General features: G+C 40.3%; 1 protein-coding gene across 1 annotated transcript; it reads right to left on the bottom strand.

Annotated features, from left to right (window-relative positions):
- Positions 1-2,157: 2,157 nt before the first annotated feature.
- LOC124117049 (galactocerebrosidase-like) lies at positions 2,158-25,416 on the bottom strand. Its single transcript, XM_046478747.2, has 18 exons — positions 25,213-25,416; positions 24,000-24,065; positions 22,467-22,530; positions 19,927-20,015; positions 18,938-19,102; positions 17,271-17,309; positions 16,826-16,959; positions 16,269-16,386; positions 11,627-11,664; positions 11,204-11,328; positions 10,220-10,359; positions 9,465-9,554; positions 8,759-8,845; positions 7,908-8,049; positions 7,230-7,407; positions 6,143-6,312; positions 3,719-3,795; positions 2,158-2,710 (listed from the first exon to the last, which is right to left on the bottom strand). Exons 1-18 carry the CDS (start codon positions 25,348-25,350, stop codon positions 2,504-2,506), a joined length of 2,067 nt encoding a protein of 688 aa, XP_046334703.2. The 5' UTR covers positions 25,351-25,416; the 3' UTR covers positions 2,158-2,503.
- Positions 25,417-26,155: the final 739 nt, after the last annotated feature.

Here is a 26,155-nt window from a genome sequence, read left to right as displayed (position 1 = left end):
CTGAAGGATGCTCCTTTCTGGGACTTACCTTGATCTGTTGCAGCAAATTTTGAAACTCGTATAAAGAACCTCATCCCAATTCACGCTAGCTGCTATTGTAGTTATAACTAATATACATGCTTTGAAGAGTATTTCACTGATAAGTTGATCAATAAAGAAGAGGAATTATTGCCTGGTTTTACATTATTGAAATGAAAGCAATTTTAAAATACAACGTTAATTTCTCTGAATGTTGCATAATAAAAACTTTCCCAATTTTGAACAAAATAATGATATTTTTGCCAATTTGACAGCCATAGGCACTTTGTTTGGAATACCTGCCTTTATATCTACAATGACTTCTTCTAATGGACTTGAATACATGCAACATTAAGGAAGTATAGGATAAAACTTGCCTCCGTGGTTTTGGTTGAAAATGTAAAACTGTGAACAAGGAAAAAGAGCTCAAGGTTTTACATTTTCAACAAAAACCTCGGAGGCATGTCCTATCCAACTTAAAAGGTTGGTTGGTTGGTTTGTTGTTTGACGCCGCACTCAGCAATATTCCAGCTATATGACGGCGGTCTGTAAATAATCGGGTCTGGACCAGACAATCCAGTGATTGATATCATGAGCATTGATCCTCGCAATGTGGGATCGATGACATGCATCAACCAAGTCAGCGAGCCTGACCACCCGATCCCGTTAGTCGCCTTTTACGGCAAGCATGGGTTGCTGAAGACCTATTCTACCCCGGAATCTTCACAGGTCCAACTTAAAAGGAATTCGCTCAAAGCATGCGAGAGAAAAAACATGTGCAACATGGACTAGCTGGAGTCATGACATCATAAATTGAACAACATCTCATCACCCGCCTTGGTAGCTCAGTGGGAAAACAGTGGGTTACAAAACTTAACATGATATATGACTTTTAACCAATCACCAAACACAGTTGTGTTCACGTCAAGAGGCAAGTTCATAAAATGTTACTTGTGAAGCCTGGGTATTACATTTGAAATGTAAAACCTCAAAGCAGGTTTAGAAGTGACCCATTTCAAAATCTAGGTTTGGAAGAGAACCTCTTCAAAACCTGGGTTTGAAAGATGAGCTGGTTACTTGTTTTACCCGTGCATGTCTGGAACCTAATGCAATATAGGTTAATGCAGTGATAGGTTAATAATTGTCCTGTTATTTTTCAGTTCATCGAGTTATGAATGGCAATGATAATTTTTTAAAGTATTTGCATAAGTGTGATCATAAACAGAGCTGATATCCCAAGCTAACTGACTGTTCTGACCAAACTGTTTGAAAGGAGGATGTAGCATTATCACCAACATTTTAGATTCTAAAGGTTTCCTTATCCCTTACCCACATCATGATGTCGGTTGCTTAGATACTGAGGTAGTAAGAATGTTGATGATGGAAATTTGAATTTTGAATGGCACTTTTACATGATTTTCTCATTTCTTACAAAACAATCATTATCATTGCTAAGTTTGAGAAAAAATGAAAACACAAAGTCAATGGCCTAAAAATATGGCCAATCTAAATCCTGCAGGTTAGCTCCTGTATAATACTGAAGGCTTCATTATACATGTACATGTTTTCCCTAGTTATAAACCTATTCATTGGGATCGCTATTAAGTAAGAGACTTCTTTCTATAGGCATTAAAACCTATTGTGAGGTTTTACTTTCCAGTCGGGTTAAATCTCATAAACGGGGACGTTGTAATGTCCCTGGGATATTATATAATATCCCAGGGATTTTATATAATGTCCTGGGTATTTTATTAATACAACTTCCGTTCAGATTGTAACATGTACCCTGGTAATGAAATGTAAAATCAAATGACAAATGTTTTCTTTATATTCCCGAGGATCGAACTCGCAACCTTTATATCTGTAGCCCAGTGAGTGTACCACAAGGCAAAAGAGGTGTTGATAAGCCTCACTGGTTTTTAGAATGTCCTTTTCAAGATCCGTACGCCAGCAACAGATATTTTACGCGCGTTTCCTAAGGTTCATGGAAAGTATGTTCGAAACATAAAAATGTTGATAAATGTTGATTTAAGTTCCTTTTTTCGGTTTATAAGCATGGAAAAACACTTTCCCTCGGTTTTTGTAGACAGAGCATGCCCTGGGGGTCGGAAAAAAATGCGGGGGCTTTGCCCCCTTGGTTTTTCCCTCTCCCCAGGGCATGCTCTGTCTACCAAAACCTCGTGAACGTGTTTTCTCCAATACATAAAAACTAGTTATCCTTATTATATAAATACATGTATATAAGTACTTTCAATCATTTGTGCAAAATTATGGCAAACATTCTTCATGTCAAATTCTGTACAAAGACTTGGCAAGACAAAAGATCTTGACATTTTGGAATATTTCTGTGAGCAATCTGAGATAAAACTCTTGACAACAGGCAAGAAAATATATGTGGAATGTATGAGTCAACAATTAAAAATAATCATAATGACCTAAACATGAAGTCATTCTTAACAATATACAACATCAAAATAGAATTATCTTACAGCTTACTTGAAATACTTATATTTAGTTTTCTATTTTTCATGTAGTGTAGCCCATCTCTGGCACTGGCAATCCTCACATAATCAAAGTCAGCATAGCCTAGAGATCCTGTTCCCATGCCAACAAATCCTGACTGCACTGAGGTTGGTAGGGTGGTGTAGTTGAAGATCATTTGCCCATTCAGAGATCCCACTGCACTGTTTCCCTGTCATACACAGACACAATACTAGAGTGAGTGAAGTGAACATTGTTTAATGCAGCAATATTTCAACGCTATCACAGTGATTAGACCAGAGAAAAAATTCAAAATAGCAAAAGGCACCAGTTAAGCTGATGAGTAATGCACATGCAAAGTTTCGTTGAAAAAAGCAGAACGGTTTCAAGTAATGACTAGGATGGAAACGTTGACGTGAACGGGAACCAAGCCCCAAATATTTTCTCCCCTCCCTTTGGAGGGGGAGGCAAAACAATCCATCATCAACACTATCAGGCGGATCTGTCATCCACAAGAGGGTGAGAGAGGGAGTCTGGGTTTGACACCGGACTAACCAATTAATTTCAATTTAATGTGGGAGGCTTTACACACCTTTTGAGTCAAAGTAACTCTGGTATAATGCATCTGCGCAGAGTCTCAAATAGAAGCGTGTTGAAAGATGTTTACCATCTTGGTGAAAAGCACAATCTAGGTTTTAGTGATAAAGGATCATAATATTTATCAGAGTGAATATGGGGCACGAGCCGCTGATAACCAGATCTTAGCATGGTTAATGGATGAACAAAACATGGTACTTTTTGTTATTCTGTCTGGCTCTCTGCATTTAGGGGCTAAAACAAAGAACTGGTCGGCTTGGAGTCAGTATACTGTGTCTGAGCGGGGTATTCATGTTAAACTGCGGCATGGTATCTCAGTGGGCTAGCACTATAAAATCGGGATTAGTCCGGACTTGTACAAGCAGCCACACACACACGCATGCATTTTGCTAAATGCAATAATACTGTTAAACCCTATTTCACCACACCTCATCTCACCCTAGACTACACACACAAGGAGATTACTTGTAATAGATGAAACAAAACGACCATACGACAAGAAGAGCTTGAAGTTGCACATGGAGGACACGGTTGGTCAAGAAATTTGACCTACAACTGGTTATACATGCAGGCCTAAGAGGGATACAAACCTACCGAAACTAACAGCATAGCAAACACATACCACAGTCAGGAGTGACACTGTATTCCAGTCTTTGTTGAGTGTTTCAATTTTTCCTGTCGCCAAGATGCCGATTAAACCTGAAGACCAACATATACGCATATAATTATCAATAACAGTGTTAGACAGTGTTAATACTAACAGTGTTAGACAGTGTTAACACAGTGCAGAGTGGCGGATTAACCTAGAGGTTGACCTGGTCACCAGCTGATGACCCAGGTTACAATAATTACAGTCCCCACAAAGTCAAATCAGTTCTTGGCTTCACACTTCAAACACACTTCATACATCAGGGATCAAAATGTTTGTTGTTTCAAGTGAGCCACATGGGAACTCTATGGGAAAGTTAGGTGCTACATGGAATTAATGTGTATATAGCAAGAAGAATTTTTATCCATACAAAATATGATATTTGAAATGTTTGTGATCAATTACACATTGTAGTCAACATCACAAGTCTATCAACTATACTCACCGCCAAAAGAGACACGAACCATAGAAACATACAGAGAAGTATGTACGTTAAGAAGAGACATTTCTAATGTGTCACTTTATGACAAAACTAACAATCAGCCAAGTGTTACCACAGAGTGTCTTTAGTCTTATCATGATATGCTGCACGTGATTTCCAAACTTTACACGCTAATCCTGCACGAGACAAATGATGCATCTAGATTCATGGATCTATGACATCACATGTGATGTGTTCAAGAGCGTCAGTTCACACAAAATGACAGTATGTTCGTTTGTGCATAGGACCAATCTTATATCTCTTGCATATGAGTAGGTCTTCATATATTAACCAACATGTATGTCATTCATGTTTCTTTTGGCAGTGAGTATATAGTAACAGTTTCCACTGACATTATGAACTTACTGGTTGTTTATTAGACTTATCCACTTCATGAATATGCAGTTTTCACCTTTCCTTTCATTGACAAGGATATTAGCTGGTTCATTTTCTTAATCCCTAGGTATATTTTTTGAGGCATACTATGCATTAAGGAACCAGTTCAAAAGTTCAACGGAGGATAACAAACTTAATTCCTTATGTTTTGAGACAAACACCTTCCCCCAAAAAATTAATTCTGAAAATTTGGAGTTTAGTGGCCTCTTTTGTCAAGCATTCTGCTTTTTCAAAACATTTATCGACTGAAGTTTCTTAACTAGGTGTTGAAAATCACTTGTAGGGTTTTCATAGATCAAATCTGCCACTCTATATTACACATTGCACTAGTTGGACTTTCCACTACTGCTGGCCACAATAAAACCCTAGTTTGTGGAAAGACAGGATATATAACAACTTCTAACAGCATCAGAATGAAAATAGGATCGGCCTAGTTCAGTTACTGTCCATAACATTGAAAATCAGGTTAGATCATTTTGTCAGATGGAAAACACCATAAAGCCAACCACCCACAACACCACCCCAAGGGAATTGAGGTTTTTATCTGACAACAAACTTTGAACTGGTCCCCAAGTGCATTCTTATGTTTAATTTTGCAAAATCACTGGCTTAATATACCTTACATTGTCTGAAAGTATTAAATACATGCGAGTTCTAAGTGTGACCTTCAGGCACCAGGGATGTATTTTAACCATAGGCCATAACTATGTTAACCATGCCATTGGCACTCTGAGACAAGTAATTTAGAACCCTATTAATACAGTAAAATATGTTTATAACGAACATGCTTATAACAAACTGACGGATATTACGAACTTAATTTTTGGTCCCAGCCATTTGCTGTACAGAGGTTGAATACATGCTTATAACGAACTACGGTTATAACAAACTAAAATTAATGGCCCATTTGAGTTTGTTATAACCGTAGTTTACTGTGCTTCCTTCTTGTCAGTCTCAGAAGCAGGCTTGGCCCAAACAATTCACCTGTGGGGAACCTGGGATCTGTTCTACCCTGGATTTCCCACATAGTCACTTCTTGCAGGAAACAGAATGTACAATCAGCTAGGTGACGCTGTGTCCATCAAATCCTTGTAAAATGACTCTGATAAAGTGCATGGGAAAATGTGGAACTATTCCGACATTTGAACAACAAACTGGAAGCTCTCAGATACTGTTCTTCTCTGAATCCACGCACTTAGAGTCACACTGAACAGTGAGTGAGTGAGTTGGGTTTAACACCACTTTTAACATTATTACAGTTTTATCAAGGCGTGTCAGCTTAATGTGGGAGGAAAGCCTGAAGTGATGCAGGTCTCAGACGTTTACCACTTCGGTGAAACCCAAGATCATGGGTATGGTGCTGACAAACCTAGAAACATAATCGCTGCGAACTGGGATTTGAACCCACAATCAAAGGTTTCTGGCGTGCCCAAGGGACGCAACTCTGCACAGAGAATTGCGTCGCCTAAGATGACTAGGCCACCCATGCCCCAACACTGAACAGGGTAACAGCAACTTACTGATAGAGCTTGACAGGATATACAGCTTCTTTTGAGGGTTGATGAACAGGAAGACTCCCTTGGCCATGTTAGACTGACACCCTGCCTGAGTGACTCGGGCTGCGACGTAGATTGCACTGACGTTGCTGTTGTTCGGGGCCTGGATGTCGGCTTGTACATAGATGTCACTCCTGGTACAAACGGACGGAACATGTTGCTTGGGGTTTACAGATTCAGTCAGCCACAGACAAATATAATATGAAAATAGTTTTACTTATTATAATGTCTCTGACAATTCTGTCTTTGCTACAGACATCCCAACTATGATGCCTACCAGTGAGAAATGCCAAGGATTGTGAACCCCATACCTATAGAGTCAGCAAGTCACCAGGCTACAGACGTCTCTACTATGATGCCTACCAGTGGGAACTGCCAAGGATGATGAACCCAATACCTATAGAGTCAGCAAGTCACCAGACTACAGACATCTCTACTATGATGCCTACCAGTGGGAACTGCCAAGGATTGTGAACCCCATGCCTATAGAGTCAGCAAGTCACCAGACTACAGACATCCCAACTATGATGCCTACCAGTGAGAAATGCCAAGGATGATGAACCCCATACCTATAGAGTCAGCAAGTCACCAGGCTACAGACGTCTCTACTATGATGCCTATCAGTGGGAACTGCCAAGGATGGTGAACCCCATGCCTATAGAGTCAGCAAGTCACCAGACTACAGACGTCTCTACTATGATGCCTACCAGTGGGAACTGCCAAGGATGGTGAACCCAATACCTATAGAGTCAGCAAGTCACCAGGCTACAGACGTCTCTACTATGATGCCTACCAGTGGGAACTGCCAAGGATGGTGAACCCCCTGCCTATAGAGTCAGCAAGTCACCAGGCTACAGACGTCTCTACTATGATGCCTACCAGTGGGAACTGCCAAGGATGGTGAACCCAATACCTATAGAGTCAGCAAGTCACCAGACTACAGACGTCTCTACTATGATGCCTACCAGTGGGAACTGCCAAGGATGGTGAACCCCATGCCTAAAGAGTCAGCAAGTCACCAGGCTACAGACGTCTCTACTATGATACCTACCAGTGGGAACTGCCAAGGATGGTGAACCCCATGCCTATAGAGTCAGCAAGACACCAGGCTACAGGTTTCTGAAGAGTCATCTGCCTCAACACATGGCCATGCGTGCCCCCAACATCTGCAACCTCAAATGATCCAATCTGCTGGGCAAACACAGCTGGGGCCTGGTAGACACTGGTCTCTGGGGAACAGAATGAAGAGAGACATTAGTTCTGTGAGTTTTAAAGAAAAATGGTTCGCCAGCAATCACATAAACTTTATAGGTCTGAGTGTGGTAGATCCTTTGAATTCAAGAGAGAAAACACAGTGATTTGATGTAAAATTAAAAGATAAAATATTGGCTAAGAAATAAGACTTTTCGTGGAGGATAATAATGATATATTATGTGTGACTAGATGTGTATACAGATCCTTAGTCAAATGCCTGGCACCAGTAGGACATCTTAATTTCCCAATAGTGCAAGTTGATGCTAGCAGGCATTACTTGGAACCAGATAAAAGAGCTCTTAAATAACTTACCATGTCCATCTCATTCACTACAAATTCATTCCAGACATAAGACCAAATTAGTCTAAGGAGGCCAGAAAATATCCACACATTTTCTCATTGAAGTATTTTGAATAAAGCTGAAAAAGCAAGTTGATTTAGTTTTTAGATACAAGAGACTGAAGTATTTGCTTACCTTCAAAGTTGACAGAGTACGGAAGTGGGAATGGTTTGGATGGTGGAGGGGGTGCATACTGGCCCCTGTTGCCTGTAGCAACTGTTGTCAGGGTCAGTACCTGATCTACACCCAGTTTAAACCTTATCTGGCCATCAATCACCTGCAAACAATCAACATAGTAGATGCAAATATTGTTAAGTGTCCTGATTTCCTCTATCAAACATTAACAGAGTCTTGAACTTTGAACGAGTCAGTGAATGTCCTTTTCCCTGCAGTCTGTGTCAAATAACAGGGAGTTATCTGGGATTCCAAACTTGGTGCAGTCAAATTAGGCTTAAAAAATAATAGAATTGGTTTTCAGGCAATGTTTTTTTAAAATATAGTGCGGGCTGGCGATGTCTTTTTTTTCCGTTGTTCAAATGAGTATGTAACCAAATAAACAGTTGTGTACAATCAACCTGGGAAAAGGGTCTCCCTTCATAAATGTATTCCTTGATGAGTAAAAAACTGGAATATAGTATTTGACTACAATTGGACTTGGAATATTTAAGGATTTGTTTGTTTGTTTTTTTAAAATGGAAATTAAAATGAAACATGCGGTGAACTTTATGATGATGTGAGCTGTGCCTGAGAACCAAGACTATTATTTTTTTGCCTTAGGAAATATTTTTTAATTTAATAAAATCGACTTTTGTGTCCAAAATTAAAATAAATTCAAAATATACATAGTCAAGCTTTCGGCCTCCCTGCCTTCATCAGGCACACTAACATTTGTCATGATCATGAAAGCATGACTCATCTAAAAAAAGATTTTAATAATAAACGATTTGGTCATTTACTTACAAATACCTACAACATAATTCACTTACTGGAATGGGCATTTGTTGGTGGAATAATGTGGACTCTCCAGTGAAATTTAGCTGTGAAAACCACGGGTATAACTTCTTTATACTTGACTGAAATGATAGCAAAAGAAACAATCCTTAACACACATCATGTATTTATAATATAAAACATCCTGAAGAATACTTCATATTTATTTGCTATTCCAAATATGAATCATAGTCAATTCATTCAGTTTTTGGTTATATAATCTCTGCTCTAAACAAAAGCAGGCCTGTTAAAGAGAAACAATATTCAACTTGTTGCATTTCTTATTATACAAATAATTACTCTTGACAAAGTCAATATGTGAAAACAAGCACCCAAGGACCCAACAGCTGAGGTGGTCTGCCCACCGAGGGTCTTTGTTTTTGCATTTTAACCTCATCAAGAGTTATCATTAGTTTTGTTACATCAAAATGTACTTGAGAGTTTATGAAGCCTTTAACTGTCCTCTGTTTCATTACAGTAACTTAGCTGCTAACTGTAAAATGTTAGTTTTCCAGATGCCATCTTGTTCACTAGCAGACGAGTTAATATTCATCATGTGACAGGTCAGTACTGATCATGTGACGAGTCAATATTCGAGGTCAATGTCAGTCACACGATTAGGGGGTCTACATTAAAATGTATTGTTTCATCATATGGTGAAATTGCAAGATTCTTAATGGAGGAAGAACAAAAAACACTTACATAACTTCCATTGAAGACAAATGTAACATCTTGCGGGACCACAGTGTATGCTGGTAAAGCTGGTCTGATGCACAAAGAGTGGTTGTGGCTCTAAATGAAAACAATATCAAATCATTACTGCTATGTTCCGCCATTGAGTAAACCCCAAGGATTTCCTCATGACAGTGCCTTGGAAACAAACTGGGTTTAGAAACTTCCTGTGATGTCATCCATTGTTTTGGGGTGTTGCTTGTAGAATATGTAATAACTTAACATGCTTGTGGCTGAGATGAGAAATTTGTACTTGACATGCAAAGTAGACTAGATACTGGTCGAGTCTCCTTCTTTATGGGGGACAAACAACTCAATTACTTGTGTGGGCTCGAAACATCGCATATCTGGTCAAAAGACTCAGACACATTTGATCGGTATTTGTCTGTATCGAAGCTAGATAAACCACTCCTCCTCAGTTTGTTGGGATGATAAAACCCTTTGCTAGCACTGGTCCCTGTTACCATGGATATCCACAGTTATTACAAAACCAAAACTCCGGAGCTGTGTTTTAACTATAGCGTCAAGACAGAGGAGAAGGTTTTCAACCTTCACTTCCCCAGGGTGAGTACATAACCAGCGTTAGAAATTGGCACTTGTCCTGTTGTCCTTGCCAAACTGCCCAAAAGTTGCTATATGTTATCATTATAAGGACCAGTGGACTAAAAATGTTAGTTTCTACCGCTGCTAATTATGTTGATGAAGCATCAGTCTCCATGTCTTACCATAGTCTCTATGACAATGGTGAAGTCCTTCCCATCAGGGCTGACCAGGGCAACATAGGTCCCCCCTCCTGACAGGTGCCCCACCCCCCAGCCATGACTCAGATACCGCCAACCAACACTGGTGAACTGAGTTGTGTGTGCTGCAAGGAAAAATGGAATTTTTAATGATACCATGCAAATATACCATTCATATTTCCTGAACTATGTGTTCCATTAAGTTTTTAAAACTACAAGTAAAATATTAAAGAGGTGATTACAATGCATTGAGAGGAAGGTATTTGTTGCTTTGTAAAGCACAGTTTTGTCAGCCAGAGAGGACTTGCCAGATCATAGTGTCCATGGCAGTCCATGGCTCCACACAAGATATGTAGGTGCTGTATATATATTTTATAATGGCACTTACCGGTCAGCCAGAGAGGACTAGCCAGATCATAGTGTCCACTCCATGGTTTCACACCCGATACGTAGGTGCTGTATATATATTATATAATGGCACTTACGGTCAGCCAGAGAGGACTAGCCACATCATGGTGTCCACTCCATAACTCCACATCCGATACGTAGGTGCTGTATATATATTTTATAATGGCACTTACCGGTCAGCCAGAGAGGACTAGCTAGATCATAGTGTCCACTCCATGGTTCCACACCCGATACGTAGGTGCTGTATATATATTATATAATGGCACTTACGGGTCAGCCATAGAGGACTAGCCCCATCATGGTGTCCACTCCATAACTCCACACCCGATACGTAGGTGCTGTATATATATTATATAATGGCGCTCACCGGTCAGCCATAGAGGACTAGCCACATCATAGTGTCCACTCCATAGTTCCACACCCGATATGTAGATGCTGTATATATATTATATAATTGCACTCACCGGTCAGCCATAGAGGACTAGCCAGATCATAGTGTCCACTCCACGGCTCCACACCTGATACGTAGGTGCTGTATATATATTATATAATTGCACTCACCGGTCAGCCATAGAGGACTAGCCAGATCATAGTGTCCACTCCACGGCTCTATGGCAGTCATCAGACCATCTCCATAGTAGGGCAGGCCTTCATACCAGCTGGCTAACAACGCCCAGGAGATTGTGCTACAGAAATAGATACACAACTATAGTCTGATAGTCCCTGCCAAACTGCCCAATGTTATATGTTATCATTAAAAGGACTAGTTGACTAAAACTGCTAGTTTCTGTTGCTGTATCATAATCAACTACACTAGGGCCATTGCACAGACCGCCCCACTAAGATCTGTGCATGTATTGTGAAGGTTGATCATAACAAACTGTTTGGATATCTGAGGGTTATACTATGAATACATACATACTAAAACATTGTAAGGAAATATAAAAACAATTTCAACAAAAATTCTTTCACAGGAATGCTCACCTTGTCATAAATCCATTGACATAATTCTGGTTGAGGAGCTGAAAAAAATACAATTTGTAGATCAGCTCACATAGCAACCAACCCTCTCCCAAACACTGTCTGTAACATCAGTTCACATAGCAACCAACCCTCTCCCAAACACCGTCTGTAACATCAGCTCACATAGTAACCAACCCTCTCCCAAACACTGTCTGTAACATCAGCTCACATAGCAACCAACCCTCTCCCAAACACCGTCTGTAACATCAGTTCACATAGCAACCAACCCTCTCCCAAACACTGTCTGTAACATCAGCTCACATCACATCCAACCCTCTCCCAAACACTGTCTGTAACATCAGCTCACATTGCAACCAACCCTCTTTCAAACAGTCTGTAACATCAGCTCACATAGTAACCAACCCTCTCCCAAACACTGTCTGTAACATCAGCTCACATAGTAACCAACCCTCTCCCAAACACTGTCTGTAACATCAGCTCACATTGCAACCAACCCTCTCCCAAACACTGTCTGTAACATCAGCTCACATAGTAGCCAACCCTCTCCCAAACACTGTCTGTAACATCTGATCACATAGTAACCAACCCTCTACCAAACACTGTCTGTAACATCTGATCACATAGTAACCAACCCTCTCCCAAACACTGTCTGTAACATCAGCTCACATAGTAACCAACCCTCTCCCAAACACTGTCTGTAACATCTGATCACATAGTAACCAACCCTCTCCCAAACACTGTCTGTAACATCACCTCATATTGGAACCAACCCTCTCCCAAACACCGTCTGTAACATCTGATCACATAGCAACCAACCCTCTCCCAAACACTGTCTGTAACATCTGTTCACATAGCAACCAACCCTCTTCCAAACACTGTCTGTAACATCTGTTCACATAGTAACCAACCCTCTCCCAAACACTGTCTGTAACATCAGCTCACATAATAACCAACCCTCTCCCAAACACTGTCTGTAACATCAGCTCACATAGTAACCAACCCTCTCCGAAACACTGTCTGTAAGATTAGCTCACATCACAACCAACCCTCTCCCAAACACTGTCTGTAACATCAGTTCACATAGTAGCCAACCCTCTCCCAAACACTGTCTGTAACATCAGCTCACATAGTAACCAACCCTCTCCCAAACACTGTCTGTAACATCAGTTCACATAGTAGCCAACCCTCTCCCAAACACTGTCTGTAACATCTGATCACATAGTAACCAACCCTCTCCCAAACACTGTCTGTAACATCTGATCACATAGTAACCAACCCTCTCCCAAACACCGTCTGTAACATCAGCTCACATAGTAACCAACCCTCTCCCAAACACTGTCTGTAACATCTGATCACATAGTAACCAACCCTCTCCCAAACACTGTCTGTAACATCAGCTCATATTGGAACCAACCCTCTCCCAAACACTGTCTGTAACATCTGATCACATAGTAACCAACCCTCTCCCAAACACTGTCTGTAACATCAGCTCATATTGGAACCAACCCTCTCCCAAACACTGTCTGTAACATCAGCTCACATAGCAACCAACCCTCATCCAAAACAGTTTGTAACATCAGCTCACATAGCAACCAACCCTCATCTAAAACAGTTTGTAACATCAGCTCACATCACAACCAACCCTCATCCAAAACAGTTTGTAACATCAGCTCACATAGCAACCAACCCTCATCCAAAACAGTTTGTAACATCAGCTCACATCACAACCAACCCTCATCCAAAACAGTCTGTAACATCAGCTCACATAGCAACCAACCCTCATCCAAAACAGTCTGTAACATCAGCTCAAATCGAAACCAACCCTCTCCCAAACACTGTCTGTAACATCAGCTCACATCACAACCAACCCTCTTTCAAACAGTCTGTAACATCAGCTCACATAGTAACCAACCCTCTCCCAAACACTGTCTGTAACATCAGCTCACATTGCAACCAACCCTCTCCCAAACACTGTCTGTAACATCAGCTCACATAGTAACCGACCCTCTCCCCAACACTGTCTGTAACATCTGATCACATAGTAACAAACCCTCTCCCAAACAGTGTCTGTAACATCTGATCACATAGTAACCAACCCTCTCCCAAACACTGTCTGTAACATCTGATCACATAGTAACCAACCCTCTCCCAAACACCGTCTGTAACATCAGCTCACATAGTAACCAACCCTCTCCCAAACACTGTCTGTAACATCTGATCACATAGTAACCAACCCTCTCCCAAACACTGTCTGTAACATCTGATCACATAGTAACCAACCCTCTCCCAAACACCGTCTGTAACATCAGCTCACATAGTAACCAACCCTCTCCCAAACACTGTCTGTAACATCTGATCACATAGTAACCAACCCTCTCCCAAACACTGTCTGTAACATCAGCTCATATTGGAACCAACCCTCTCCCAAACACTGTCTGTAACATCTGATCACATAGTAACCAACCCTCTCCCAAACACTGTCTGTAACATCAGCTCATATTGGAACCAACCCTCTCCCAAACACTGTCTGTAACATCAGCTCACATAGCAACCAACCCTCATCCAAAACAGTTTGTAACATCAGCTCACATAGCAACCAACCCTCATCTAAAACAGTTTGTAACATCAGCTCACATCACAACCAACCCTCATCCAAAACAGTTTGTAACATCAGCTCACATAGCAACCAACCCTCATCCAAAACAGTTTGTAACATCAGCTCACATCACAACCAACCCTCATCCAAAACAGTCTGTAACATCAGCTCACATAGCAACCAACCCTCATCCAAAACAGTCTGTAACATCAGCTCAAATCGAAACCAACCCTCTCCCAAACACTGTCTGTAACATCAGCTCACATCACAACCAACCCTCTTTCAAACAGTCTGTAACATCAGCTCACATAGTAACCAACCCTCTCCCAAACACTGTCTGTAACATCAGCTCACATTGCAACCAACCCTCTCCCAAACACTGTCTGTAACATCAGCTCACATAGTAACCGACCCTCTCCCCAACACTGTCTGTAACATCTGATCACATAGTAACAAACCCTCTCCCAAACACTGTCTGTAACATCTGATCACATAGTAACAAACCCTCTCCCAAACACTGTCTGTAACATCAGCTCATATTGGAACCAACCCTCTCCCAAACACTGTCTGTAACATCTGATCACATAGCAACCAACCCTCATCCAAAACAGTCTGTAACATCAGCTCACATCACAACCAACCCTCTTCCAAAAAACAATCCTGCATTCAAAAGGCCACACTTTTTTCAGCTTATGTTTCACAGTTGATTGCTTCACAGTCTTCTAGCGCTAGCACTTGTAGATTTGTTTCAGTTGGGAACTCTAGATCTATTTTAAACGTGAGCATGCCAAATCACATGATCACCTGTATTATATTTCTGCCTTTTGGAGTTTGGGACCCCGGTTATAAAGAAATATATAACAGCCATTGTGTCCCTCCCACAAGAAGCCTACAGAGGACCCACACTGCCCTAGAATGCAATTTGCAGCCATTGTGTCTCCCACCACAAGAAGGCTACAGAGGATCCACACTGCCCCGGAATCCCTGTACTATGCAGCCATTGTGTCTCCCACCACAAGAAGGCTACAGAGGACCCACACTGCCCCAGAATCCCCGTACTATGCAGCCATTGTGTCTCCCACCACAAGAAGGCTACAGAGGACACACACTGCCCCAGAATCCCGCACTATGCAGCCATTGTGTCTCCCACCACAAGAAGGCTACAGAGGACCCACACTCCCCCAGAATCCCCGTACTATGCAGCCATTGTGTCTCCTCCCACAAGAAGCCTACAGAGGACCCACACTGCCCCAGAATCCCCGCGCTATGCAGCCATTGTATCTCCCACCACAAGAGGGCTACAGAGGACCCACACTGCCACAGAATCCCTGCACTATGCAGCCATTGTATCTCCCACCACAAGAAGGCTATAGAGGACACACACTGCCCCAGAATCCCGTACTATGCAGCCATTGTGTCTCCCACCACAAGAAGACTAAAGAGGACACACACTGCCCCAGAATCCCGTACTATGCAGCCATTGTATCTCCCACCACAAGAAGGCTATAGAGGACACACACTGCCCCAGAATCCCGTACTATGCAGCCATTGTATCTCCCACCACAAGAAGGCTATAGAGGACACACACTGCCCCAGAATCCCGTACTATGCAGCTGTTGTGTCTCCCCCGACAAGAAGGCTACAGAGGACCCACACTCCCCCAGAATCCCGTACTATGCAGCCATTGTATCTCCCACCACAAGAAGGCTATAGAGGACACACACTGCCCCAGAATCCCGTACTATGCAGCCGTTGTGTCTCCCCCGACAAGAAGGCTACAGAGGACCCACACTCCCCCAGAATCCCAGTACTATGCAGCCATTGGGTCTCCTGCCACAAGAAGACTACAGAGGACCCACACTCCCCCAGAATCCCCGTACTATGCAGCCATTGGGTCTCCCGCAACAAGAAGGCTACAGAGGACCCACACTGCCCCAGAATCCCCGTACTATGCAGCCATTGTGTCTCCCGCCACAAGAAGGCTACAGAGGACCCACACTGCCCCAGAATCACCACAAGAAATGTAGGTGATCTTCCCATACATACTCTTGCCCAGCAGCCTCCTCCAACGAAATCATCGTTAGTACTGTAGTCCTCAGATGACCACAGCTGTTTGCCGGACTCCAGGGCCTTGAGGGAACTGGTGGTTCCGGGGTAGTGAACACTGACAACATATCAGAGACGAGAAACGATGCTCTATTAACTAGCTAAAACATACATGCTTAATGGTATGGTTGTAACAATTCCCAGGATGAACTGTATCTGTAGTCTTTGTATCAGTACAACACAGTACTTGTCTGCAGACTGAGGAGATGTTTCCATTGTATTAAACAAAACATTAATATCATTTCCTTTGAATGTGTACAACATTTTTCAAGAATGACCAACTACCACCTTAATATTGTGATATATTTCGTATTGTGGCAATCAGAATAAAGTATTTGAGATTTCAGCAAGTCTTCGTTGTAGTTATAAACATATATGGCATAATTCAAGCCATTCTCAACTAAACTTCCATACATCCAAAAGTTCATGATAATGTTTTGCAGCTATTGTCAATAAAATTTCCCCATTATCCCATAACTTTCATGTAATATTCATACCCAATTCCATAGATGTCTACTGATAATTCAGGATCGTTTATGATGGCATCAGATAGGGTGTCCCAACCGAAGTAATCCGCAGCTATGATTCTGGTGTTCTGCAAGCCATTACTATCCAATGTTTTCCTCAGTGTCTGAAAAAGAGTCTCCACATCAATTCCAGAACAAATAGGAGTAATGACAGCTGGTTGCTGACAATCACGCTTACAATTGGTGAAAAGTTTGAAAAAGAAACAAACAATAATAATAAGGATATTATCTTACTCTAGTTCAGGTGCCTGTTTTGTAAGGATTGAATTCCCTATAATAGAGGAAGTATTGCTATGAAATATCCCCTTTCCTGAGGAGACTAAATTAAGTGCATCCAAAACATATCTATATCTGATGTCAGGGTGACTTTCAACTAATGTCCAATTACATCCCAACTGTACAGGAGAGTGATTACCTTAATGTAGGTGATGTTGTACATCCTTTCATTCCATATCTGAATACAAAACAAGAGAGAAACATAACTTGCTAAACACTCAATATGTTCAGTCACTTTGTCAAGATTCAGATAACCTTCATACTGAAACTACAGCTTCAGCACAGTCTTTAATCCTTTGCTGACATACACATGCCAGCATCTACTGATCACAGATTCGCAACTCAGGTGTCCTGATTATCATTATGATGATAATTTATCTATTAGCACCATACACATGCTCATAGAATTCACAAAGTGTCTTCCACCTGCATCACTGTGGGCGTTCCTCCCTCAGTAAGCTGACATATTATGATATAACAGAAATACTTGTCAAAGCTATGTTAACCTCACTTGTTACCCATATCACTCACTCACTCACTTATTACCCATATCACCCACTCACTTATTACCCATATCACTCACTCATTCATTACCCATATCACTCACTCACTTATTACCCATATCACTCACTCACCCATTACCCATTTCACTCACTTATTACCCGTATCACCCACTCATTCACTTATTACCCATATCACCCACTCACTTATTACCCATATCACTCACTCACTTATTACCCATATCACTCACTCACTTATTACCCATATCACTCATTCACCAATTACCCATATCACTCACTCACTCACTTATTACCCATATCACTCACTCACTTATTACCCATATCACTCACTCACCCATTACCCATATCACCCACTCACTCACTTATTACCCATATCACTCACTCACTTATTACCCATATCACTCACTCACCCATTACCCATATCACCCACTCACTCACTTATTACCCATATCACTCACTCACTTATTACCCATATCACTCACTCACTTATTACCCATATCACTCACTCACTTATTACCCATATCACCCACTCACTCACTTATTACCCATATCACTCACTCACTTATTACCCATATCACTCACTCACTTATTACCCATATCACTCACTCACCCATTACCCATATCACTCACCCATTACCCATATCACTCACTCACTTATTACCCATATCACTCACTCACTCACTTATAACCCGTATCACTTACTCACTCACTTATTACCCATATCGTTCACTCACTCAACAACACACCAACTCACTCACCCATATCCCTATGGGTTAATTTCCACTCTCAGTCAATATATTACTCATTATTTCCAAGGATGTCTGCATCTTTTTATCTAACAAAATAAAAAAGTCAGTTGATACCTGTCATGAACCATTTTCCTCAATGTTCAGTCCCTTACAACATCTCTGAAGTCTGATAGTTTGACATCAATCTCCAATCCTTTGCTCAAAGACAAGACATGCTGATCTCAGAATTGAAACCCAGAACTGTCTTGAATATGATCATTTTCCCTGTCAGCACAATACTAGTGCTTAATATATACAATACAATACTTCTGGTTTTCCTCCCACATTAAGTTGCCATGCCGTGATACAAACTGACATAAAACACAGCTCACTTGATCATTCAAACACAAGATAATAAAAGTATAAGCATACATTAAGTTAGTTAACTAAATACTAAATTACTGCAATACAACAGGTCACTTTCCATTATCAAGCAACATGTCTGAAGTCTGATAGTATGACCAGAGTTTATCATGTAAATGTATGCAGCTCCTCACCCCAACATAGTCGATAGTGAGATTATGCACCGTCTTTGCTCCCTTGATCCACTTGACAACATACATGGCTGTCTGTTCAGGGTTGGCGTACACGTCCCCCTTGTCCCCTCCCACCCAGCCAGGCCACCCCCAGGGCAGGCAGTACAGCTTGATGTTGGGGTTCCGCTACAATAAAACCAAATACCATTCTGGATAAAGCATGCTTTTCAAAACTCTAGTCAAATAGTTAGTCCCCCGGCAAAACTTGGCGGATAACATGTCTGACATATAACTGATATAATGAACATAAAAAAGTTAGGGGTGATGAGAAAATTTTACGCATGAAATATCAAATGTGCGCTCCGTCTTCACTACAAAAAAAAATCCCCAAAACATTTATGGTCCCTTTTTTGTTCAATATAGTTCATGTTTCAAAAGGATTCCCCACTTCTAATCAACCTATCCAGCCCTAGTGGGCTTACAGACTACTTAGGCCACCCGGTTAGAGGGTAATGTCTCAGACTTCATAGATTTTTCAAGGACAAAATCCTAATTTCAAAGACATTTATATTCATCCTAAAATAGAACAATTAGTCCTCTGAAAGTTCAGACAATATACATTCAACTTCCTCATAATCATTTCAACAGATACTAGTCACCTGAAACTTTCAGCCATATTTCTGCTGTAAATTTTCTTCCATCAGCAGAAACATGGTTCCTTATTTATGTCCGTAAGTGCAATGACATTAACGCATGATGCGACACACGAACATAGTGCTCAGTTGTAGTACTGCTAAATCTTGCAATGAAATTAGATTGGTAATTACTTCTGTAAATCGATTCAGTGGAGGACTGATTGCTTCCTTTTCAAGGCTCGTTCATGCAATTCATTTTTTTTTGTCATTTCAAATATTGAATTAAAGAAATGGTAAATTTAAATACTTTTCAATGAAGGGGTTTAAATACAAGGACTTTTCAAGTGTTCGTTACTGTATCTGAGTGTGAGGTACCTTCTTCGCCTCCAACATCAGCCACCATTCATATCCTCTCTGGTAGTTCTCCTCGTCCGGTGTTCGCATGTGCGTGGACTCTGTCCCATCTGGAATTGAGAGAGTGAATGTTGTTTAATCAATAAATGTTGTCGTCAAATCTATCAATATTGGCAGGCTGTAAATAAACCAAGTCTTGGCAATGCAAATAAGTGGTTGATAGCATGAACAACAATCCACACCGTCTGGTTCCAGTGAAACAGTTAGATCCCACATTGTGACATTCCAAACCTCATCAAGTTGACGCTTGATATGACAGGTATGTGGTACAGGCATTCTCCTCTGACTAAAATCCAAAAGGGATGCCAGCTGTATTATTGATAACAAAGAGGATCAGTGTTTTGCATGACGTTTGGTCTTTACTTGACATGTAAGGAAAGCGTTCTGCGCCATTAATCACAATCCACATGAAGGAAACTCATTAAAATGAAAATTCAAATGTCAAAGAGTCTTCTCGAATACCATGAGAACCGGTTGTGTTTTTTTATTTCAACAAGGAATTTATCATTATAAAATCATTAAAAATTAAAGTCACTTTTAACTTAATTGATCATATGCATTGCCATAAACAGAACAATGCCTTCACAGAAGTACAATGAAAATATGAATACAGTAAACTACGGTTATAACAAAGGCACCACTAAGTTTAGTCAGTTATAACCATAGTTTGTTATAAGCCTATATATAACTAAAGGCTGGGAAAAAAACCAGTTTGTTTTATCCATCAGTTCGTTATAAGCGTGTTCGTAATAAACATAGTTTACTGTACATATCAGTACTGAAATCAGGTGTAATACTTACTATTCTGCACTAAATGGTATCAGCATTTATTTTTTCCCCACAAAACCGACCTACCCAAACAAATCCATGCCAAATGAAATAAAAAAATATTGAATTACACAAATGTATTTTCATTTTTATTTCAACCAATCGGTTGACAATAGTTAGAAAGAATATGTAAACCATTACAAAGTATTGCTAGCCTACTACACAGCCAAATTACACCTCATGGGGCATGGAGTAACTTATGGAGTATGCTGTCAAACATTTCCTGTAGGACTGGGGCGACACACCAGCTGTGCGATCCAATACGTATCATGATACCTTGCATGTGCTCGTATCTGTGGCAGAAGCCATCTTTTTCAAAGACAGAATGGCCAAATACCTGGCACACTGACAAATAATTGTTGGCAGTGTCAAGAGTGGCAATGGATAAAAATATTTGTTTTCACTACTAATTTTCCCTGCTAATTAGTGTTTGGAGTAACATTTATTAAAGCAAACATTTAAGGTATGAATCGATATTTTTTACTTTATGTGCAACTGTGATCGATACTTGTATCGAGAAGTAAAACATCACAATCCACTGATGCATCAGAGTATCGTCCCACCACTAATTTCCTGTAGGTCTGCTCCCTTAGTTATTTCCTTCAGTATATGTATCAATATTGCAGTCAAACCAGAGTTACGGCTTGATCATGTTAACATTCAAGAAAGTGAAAATTGACTGACCAATTACCATATCTACTATAGCACAAGCTTATGTAGTATAGATAAAGGATGATATGTAGTATAGATAAAGGATGATATGTAGTATAGATAAAGTATGATATGAAGTATAGATAAAGGATGATATGTAGTATAGATCAGGATGTTATAAATGTTCTGTCCCGATAAAGTACTGGCATAATTCTTTATCTATTTTAGAGCAGAGGTGACTACTCAAGTTCCACTCACTATACACTGCAGATTGCACAAACGCCACCATTCACATTCGAAGCAGATTCCATGATTTTATATCAACTGTACGATTCATGCCATCAAATGTTTTTTTGTTTAAGGCCTGTCATGCTGAAAGGTTCTACTTTATAGTACCGGTACTTCATCAGCAGATAAATGTGCTCCACCTGACCACAATAGTGACCACCCATTGCACAAACGTATTTACCTGGGCTCTAAGATATGTTGTCTGCATGCATTCAAAGGCCAATGCATTGCAATGAACAGCTTTTATTTGAATTCAAGGTTTGTTTGTAATGAGCCGTTTCTTGACCATTATGGTGCAGTAAAAAAGTTCAAATCTTCATTTTTAAAACTACAATATCTTTGTTGTCTTTTTCTAAATACACTTCTTCAGGAACATGTTAAAATTGCATATGTTAGTGACTACATATATCCCTGTCATATATAATCACCATCTCATTCAACATTTTATTTGGTCAGAATAGTGAATTTGAAAGCCAGATTGGTCCAGGCTTTTACAAGAGCAATCAAATGCAGCAGCACACAGTTTCACATCTGGATATTGGTGCATTAGTTAAATGATGATAAACACTGATCAGTTTGAAGTACCTCCACTGTCTGATTCATCATCGAGTTCAACTTGCAGTGGCCTCTAGAATGAGGCTGTCTAGAGGGGCAGAAACTGACAGGGAAGATTCTTAGTTTAGTGGCTGTGGTACCCTATTCACTCCTACAGGGAACAACCTATTGCATATTACCTGTACTTTGAGCATCGCCACCTATCTCAACTTTCAGGATCTGAAAGGCTGCTCCAAAATTTGGCTGAAAAAAAGAAAAAGCTGACATAATCTATTTGAGTTAATATGCTGAAATATTACCCATGGAACAGACAAGTAAGCGGGTATGTGGTTCAAAATTAAGTATCGAAGTCAAGGGCTCATTGTCATAACCATGATAACTCTAAAGTTAAAAGAAAAACGACTTGAGTCCCATCCGGGATTCGAACCCACACTGCCAGAGTGAGACACCTAATCGCCAGCTCACAAAGTCAGCGATCTAACGCACTCAGCCACCGAGACTTCCACAAAATGAAAGTCCGACAACTGGTTGTCTAGATCACTTACTTTGTGTACCCCTCTCACAAATGTAAATTGGCACGGCTCCTGAAAGCTATGAACACACAATGCCATTTAGAAAGTGGTCAAATGTAACAAATGTTATATTTGGGAGAACACTTTCTTAGTAAAGTAGAGATTCTCGTACTTTTTTGGATTGAGTCCCGTCCGGGATTCGAACCCACACTGCCAGAGTGAGGCACATAATCACCAGTACACAAAGTCAGCGATCTAACCCACTCAGCCACCGAGGCTTCCACAAAATGAAACTCTGACAACTGGTAGACTAGATCACGTACTTTGTGTACCCCTCTGACAAGTGTAAATTGGCACGGCTCCCATGGCGTTTCTTTTGGTGCCTAGTATAAATTGATCTCCAACATAGATACCAGTGATTTTTCAAATTCTTGCATGGAAACTCATAAAATTAGTAGTTGAGGGACGATACACTAATGCATCGGTGGATCTTCGTCCCGGCCCTAAAAACTAGGGGTGTCATGTCATGCCTACCTCATGTATGGATACATACTGTGACACTTGTGTCACATTACAATACTTATGATGATACTAACTTGTCCATGTTCCATGTGACCTGGCTAACACGAGGTTGTTGCTATCAACAAGTTTGTGCTTCACTCAAATGATAACGTAGACATGTGGTTATAGCCTTATGCAATCAGGTTTAAGCAAAGATTTAAAGGTTTTGCTACCGGGGTATCAGGGTTAGAAATTGGCACTAGTCCTATAGTCCTTGCCAAACTGCCCAATAGTAAAGGTATCTTAAGGACTAGTAGAATTTTGACATTTTTAAAGGTTTTGCTATATGCTATCATTATCAATGATTATAAGGACTAGTGGACTGAAACTGTTAGTTTCTACCGCTGGGGTATATGTTATCATTATAAGGACTAGTGGACTAAAACTGTTAGTGATCTGTGTGATCTTTCTTCATACTGGTGAACACTTCATTGTATCTTAATAAATGGTACATATAAATGAAAGACAGTTATCTCATGAATGCTCAATATGCAGGGGTCAATATAACAAATAATAGTTTGTGGGAAAGTCACAACAGCCTAAATCAAGATAAAGTACATTGTTAAGGCAATAAATAGGATATGCACAACTGTATCAAGGACATCGGATTGTATCACATAATATATTGATGCCACACACCTTAAACATGTAGTCCAAAATTTCATTTCTCTGTTTTTCTGGGTACCCTTTCAACAGGACTGAAGACTGAAACAAAAAATAAAAACATTTCAAAATCAAGTTTTCTTTATTTTGTGCTCTTGAAAAAATGAAAGTGAAACAAGGTGTTGTTGTAGTTTTGCCTAAGACATGCAATAATTAATGCATCATGTGTAGAGCTGGCTTGCTTTGAGTTTTAAGGGCATCCATGAACACTTAAATTGGATGAGTTTCGTGCTGCTTTCAACAGTATTCCAGTTATATCACAGTGTGTCAGCTTAATGTAGGAGGATAGCCCAAAGTGATGCAGGTCTCGTTTACCACTTTGGTGAAACCAACGAGTACGGGTATGGTGCTGACACTTTTTATGGATAGCAACTTCTTTTTATTCTTGGTATTAAGAATAAAAAGAAGTTGCTATCCATAAAATTGTCATGTATTCATGTTATAATATCCCAAAACGCTATAAATATTTTAAATTATTACATTGTTACAAAGACATGTGACATCGAACAAGTTTCTTTGTACAGTTTTAGCTGTATGGGATATTGGTCCTTTATGTGGCTATTGATGGATACATTCCTCAAACAAGGTAACTATCTAATATTTTCATATAACTTTTGTTGGTTGTAATTACGGTAAATTTTGCATTTCCTTTTGATCCCTTTGCTGTAGTAAGAATGAGAAGCTGATCAATTTGTTCCAAATGTAAAACATCCAGCAATTGATATCAGTTGTTCCAAAGTGTTACGCTTACGGCTATTATCATTTTAAATATATAAATCAAAAGTTTCAACTAAAATAACATGTCTCAGTTTAAAAAGTAGGTGGTGTCGTTATCACAGAGCAGGTAGGACTGTTTCCTATATCGGTTCATTTTCAAGGACATTGACTGATTTTCATCCCAGACTTCCTGAAATCGTGTTAGACGTCGATAGATATAGGTGCTGCTATTAGAATAAAGCAACGGTGGTGCTGTATGTGACCTAATCATGACACAAGATCTAGGCTACGACTTGTAAGAGTAACAAACCAAATGGAATATGCACGCTCTTAATCATATACGGTACAAGTGTAGCCTGCACATTATCACAAGGTATACGAGTAGTGCAAGCTAAGAAATATTCAAGCTGTAGATCATGAGGCAAGGGCCTGTTTGTCCACAATGATTGACAATCGTGACATTGAAACATACCGCTCCTGCACTCAGTCCACCAATGCCATCGAAAAGACGACCATGACCGTATTTGTCCGTGAAGTAGTAGGTTTCTGGAGATGACAAACTTAATTTTGTTTGCAACAAAACAAGAATAACACCAAACAGCCTGTGCATGATGAGTTGTCACGACAAAATAACACTAAACATGTAAATTTCGTCTGCTGATCTCAGTCATGTGAATCGGACAAAGCAGAGCTAAAGGTAACTTCCTACTTCCGGTACGAGTTTCGTATCTGAATTGCGTTTTGGCGATCTAACCAAAACAGTGTTTAAAACGGAATTATATTCATATGAATTTCGTCTGTTCTTCCTCAGTCATGTGAATCAGACAAAGCAGAGCCAAAGGTAACTTCATACTTTCGGTAAATGTTTCGCATCAGAAGGGCGTTATGGCGATCTAACCAAATCATTGTTTAAAACGTAAGATTGTAGGCCAGCTTTTTATTATAGCCGTAAAACGTAAAATTGTAGGCCAGCTATTTCTTACAGCCATTGATGCTTAAACTGAAACTAAGGGGCTATTTGACGTATTGAAGTTGGAGTAATATCTTTGATCTTCGACGGATGATTTAGTATAACGCGACAATGGTTGATAACCATGGGGATTATAATGCTTGTAATGGGAACTGTAATAACAAGAAGGATTTTCACCTGACACGTAAAGGGGACAACGCGTTACAACTAGTTGGTAGGGCTGGGACGAGTCCCCAAAATACCCGACCCTACCCGGTTACCCGCTGTAGGTCTCAAGAGGTAGGTACAAACTGTCCGAAGTCGGGAAAAGTGTGACCGTAGCCCGGTCAAAATGTGTTTAGATACAGGTATAAAACGATTTGGTCATGCATACACTGAAGTTGACTGAAGTTATATTTTTATTCAAACATAAATAGGTCAGAAGGAATGGGCGTAGTAGTCAGAA

Source organism: Haliotis rufescens, unplaced genomic scaffold (assembly GCF_023055435.1).
Source record: "Haliotis rufescens isolate VD_foot unplaced genomic scaffold, xgHalRufe1.0.p SCAF_12, whole genome shotgun sequence".
NCBI lineage: Eukaryota > Metazoa > Mollusca > Gastropoda > Lepetellida > Haliotidae > Haliotis > Haliotis rufescens.
The sequence above is the reverse complement of the archived record's forward strand: the minus strand, read 5'-3'. Positions and strand labels throughout refer to the sequence as shown.

What these genes read in the sequence shown, in the direction of transcription:
- LOC124117049 (XM_046478747.2), bottom strand. Translation starts at nt 25,350, where the DNA reads ATGCACAGGCTGTTTGGTGTTATTCTTGTTTTGTTGCAAACAAAATTA. An exon ending in GAGGAGGCTGCTGGGCAAGA is followed by an intron (nt 11,665 to 16,268) that starts GTATGTATGGGA and finishes TATTTTTTTCAG; the next exon opens with CTCCTCAACCAGAATTATGT. An exon ending in GTACTCTGTCAACTTTGAAG is followed by an intron (nt 7,408 to 7,907) that starts GTAAGCAAATAC and finishes TCTGTTCCCCAG; the next exon opens with AGACCAGTGTCTACCAGGCC.